At 67.6% G+C, this 1,637-nt stretch overlaps 2 protein-coding genes across 2 annotated transcripts in view; one reads left to right on the top strand and one right to left on the bottom strand.

The window, feature by feature from the left end:
- The window catches only part of Sigirr (single immunoglobulin and toll-interleukin 1 receptor (TIR) domain), an 8,378-nt gene extending 7,698 nt beyond the window's left edge, over positions 1-680 (top strand). The window contains exons 8-9 of the mRNA XM_013033332.1: positions 15-249; positions 479-680. Of these exons, the coding sequence (XP_012888786.1) occupies positions 15-249; positions 479-639 (396 nt within the window). The 3' untranslated portion in view covers positions 640-680. The remainder of the gene's footprint in view (positions 1-14; positions 250-478) is intronic.
- The window catches only part of Pkp3 (plakophilin 3), a 23,121-nt gene that overhangs the window by 9,909 nt on the left and 11,575 nt on the right, over positions 1-1,637 (bottom strand). The window contains exon 9 of the mRNA XM_013033341.1: positions 1,059-1,079. Coding sequence (XP_012888795.1) covers positions 1,059-1,079 — 21 coding nt within the window. The remainder of the gene's footprint in view (positions 1-1,058; positions 1,080-1,637) is intronic.

Here is a 1,637-nt window from a genome sequence, read left to right as displayed (position 1 = left end):
GGTGGGCGGGGCAGGGCCCCCCATACCCTGGGCCGGGCCTCCCGCTGACGCAGCCCCGCCCGCAGACGCCGTCCTCGGACTTTTGGAAAGAGCTGCAGCTGGCGCTGCCGCGGGCCGTGCAGTACCGGCCGGCGGCGGGGGCCGGGGACCCGCAGACCCAGCGGCAGGACGACAAGGACCCCATGCTGACCACGCCGGGCCGCGCAGCTCCCGAGCCGGACGCGGACGCGGACCCCGAGGGAGACTTGGGTGCGGCGCTGCCCGGCCGCCGCCCTGGGTCCTGCAGGGGGGGGGCTGGCCCGCAGAGGGGGGGTACGTACACCTGAGAGAGCCCCCTCCCCCTCCCCCCTTCTACACCGGCTTGACCTTCCCTGGCCGCTGTGGCTGGGGGCGAGCAGACGCAGGCCCAGGCCGTGGGTCTTGGTGAGGGGCAGTCTGTGGGCTGCCCGCTGATCAGACCTCGTGTCACCCCCTGCAGGCGTGCGCGGACCTATTTTTGGGGAGCCACCAGCCTCACGACATGCAAGTGGGGTGTTTCTGGGAGGCCAAAGCAGTGAGGTGGACATCTCTGACCTTGGCTCCCGGAACTACAGCGCCCGCACGGACTTCTACTGCCTGGTGTCGGAGGCAGACGTGTAGCTCTGGCCTAGCCTGGCACGCAGGCCGGAGGGGGGGGGCAGCCCGGGGGGGGTGCGGCGGGCTGGGGGGGGCGCCAGGCGGGGAGGGGGGCGCCAGGGCAGGCAGGCAGGGCGGGAGGTTTCCTTCTGAAAGGCCGCAGCCCTGTCTGGCTCTCAGGGAAGGAACGTGGCCCCCAGTGCCACGTAATAAAGGTCTTAAATTCTAAGCTGTGACCACGCTCTCTGTTGTGCAGTTATCAACAGTGGCTCCCAGAGGGGCCTGAGCCTCTCGGACCCCAACTTAGGCAACTAGTGTGAGTTCCTAGCCAGGGCACCTCCAAACCTTCGGTGGGGATGAGTCCCTGTGCTAGCCCCAGGCTGGACAGAGTACTGTATAATGTGCTCAGAGGGCCCCCGGCTCTGCTGGACCTGTATCTCGACTTCTCCAGGGCGCTCTGCTGCCTTCTCTGACTCTGGACTCCTGGTCCTGAGAGGCCTGTGTAACCCAAGCGGTCCGTGTGGGCATCCGCCTGGGCTCAGCCAGTCCAGGCGCCGCAGCCAGACAGGAAGTATTCCGGCTGCCACTTTATTCTCAGTGCTCCTGCGGCCCTGCCAGGCTAAGGACAGCCTCACCTCTGCATTATGACCGGGTTCCACCCCACGCACCAGAGTAGCTCAAGCCCTGCCCCCACCCCTGCAGAAACCAGCCCCAAGCTGCCAGACCCCACCCTTCCCGGTCTCCAGCCTCTAGGAGGTGAGACCCCATGGCCATCAGCTCCTCCTCCAGCTGGGCGGGTGAGCAGCTGGAGCCAAGTCTGCCCACTCCGAAGCTGGAACGCTCCACCTTGTCCTCCACAAGTCTTCATCTATGGGCCCAAGAAGTCCTCCTTACGATAGCCCTTCTGCAGGGGGGAGGGGCCAGGGTTAGGGCATCACCTGCTGTGCAGTCCTGCTGTCCTGCAGGGCCCCCCCACCCCGTGCTGGGCGCGGCCTCCGCCCTCCCGGCTCCCGGCCCTCCCC

The sequence above is a fragment of the Dipodomys ordii genome, unplaced genomic scaffold, assembly GCF_000151885.1.
Source record: "Dipodomys ordii isolate 6190 unplaced genomic scaffold, Dord_2.0 Scaffold166, whole genome shotgun sequence".
NCBI lineage: Eukaryota > Metazoa > Chordata > Mammalia > Rodentia > Heteromyidae > Dipodomys > Dipodomys ordii.
This window is presented reverse-complemented; position numbering and strand designations above follow the sequence as displayed.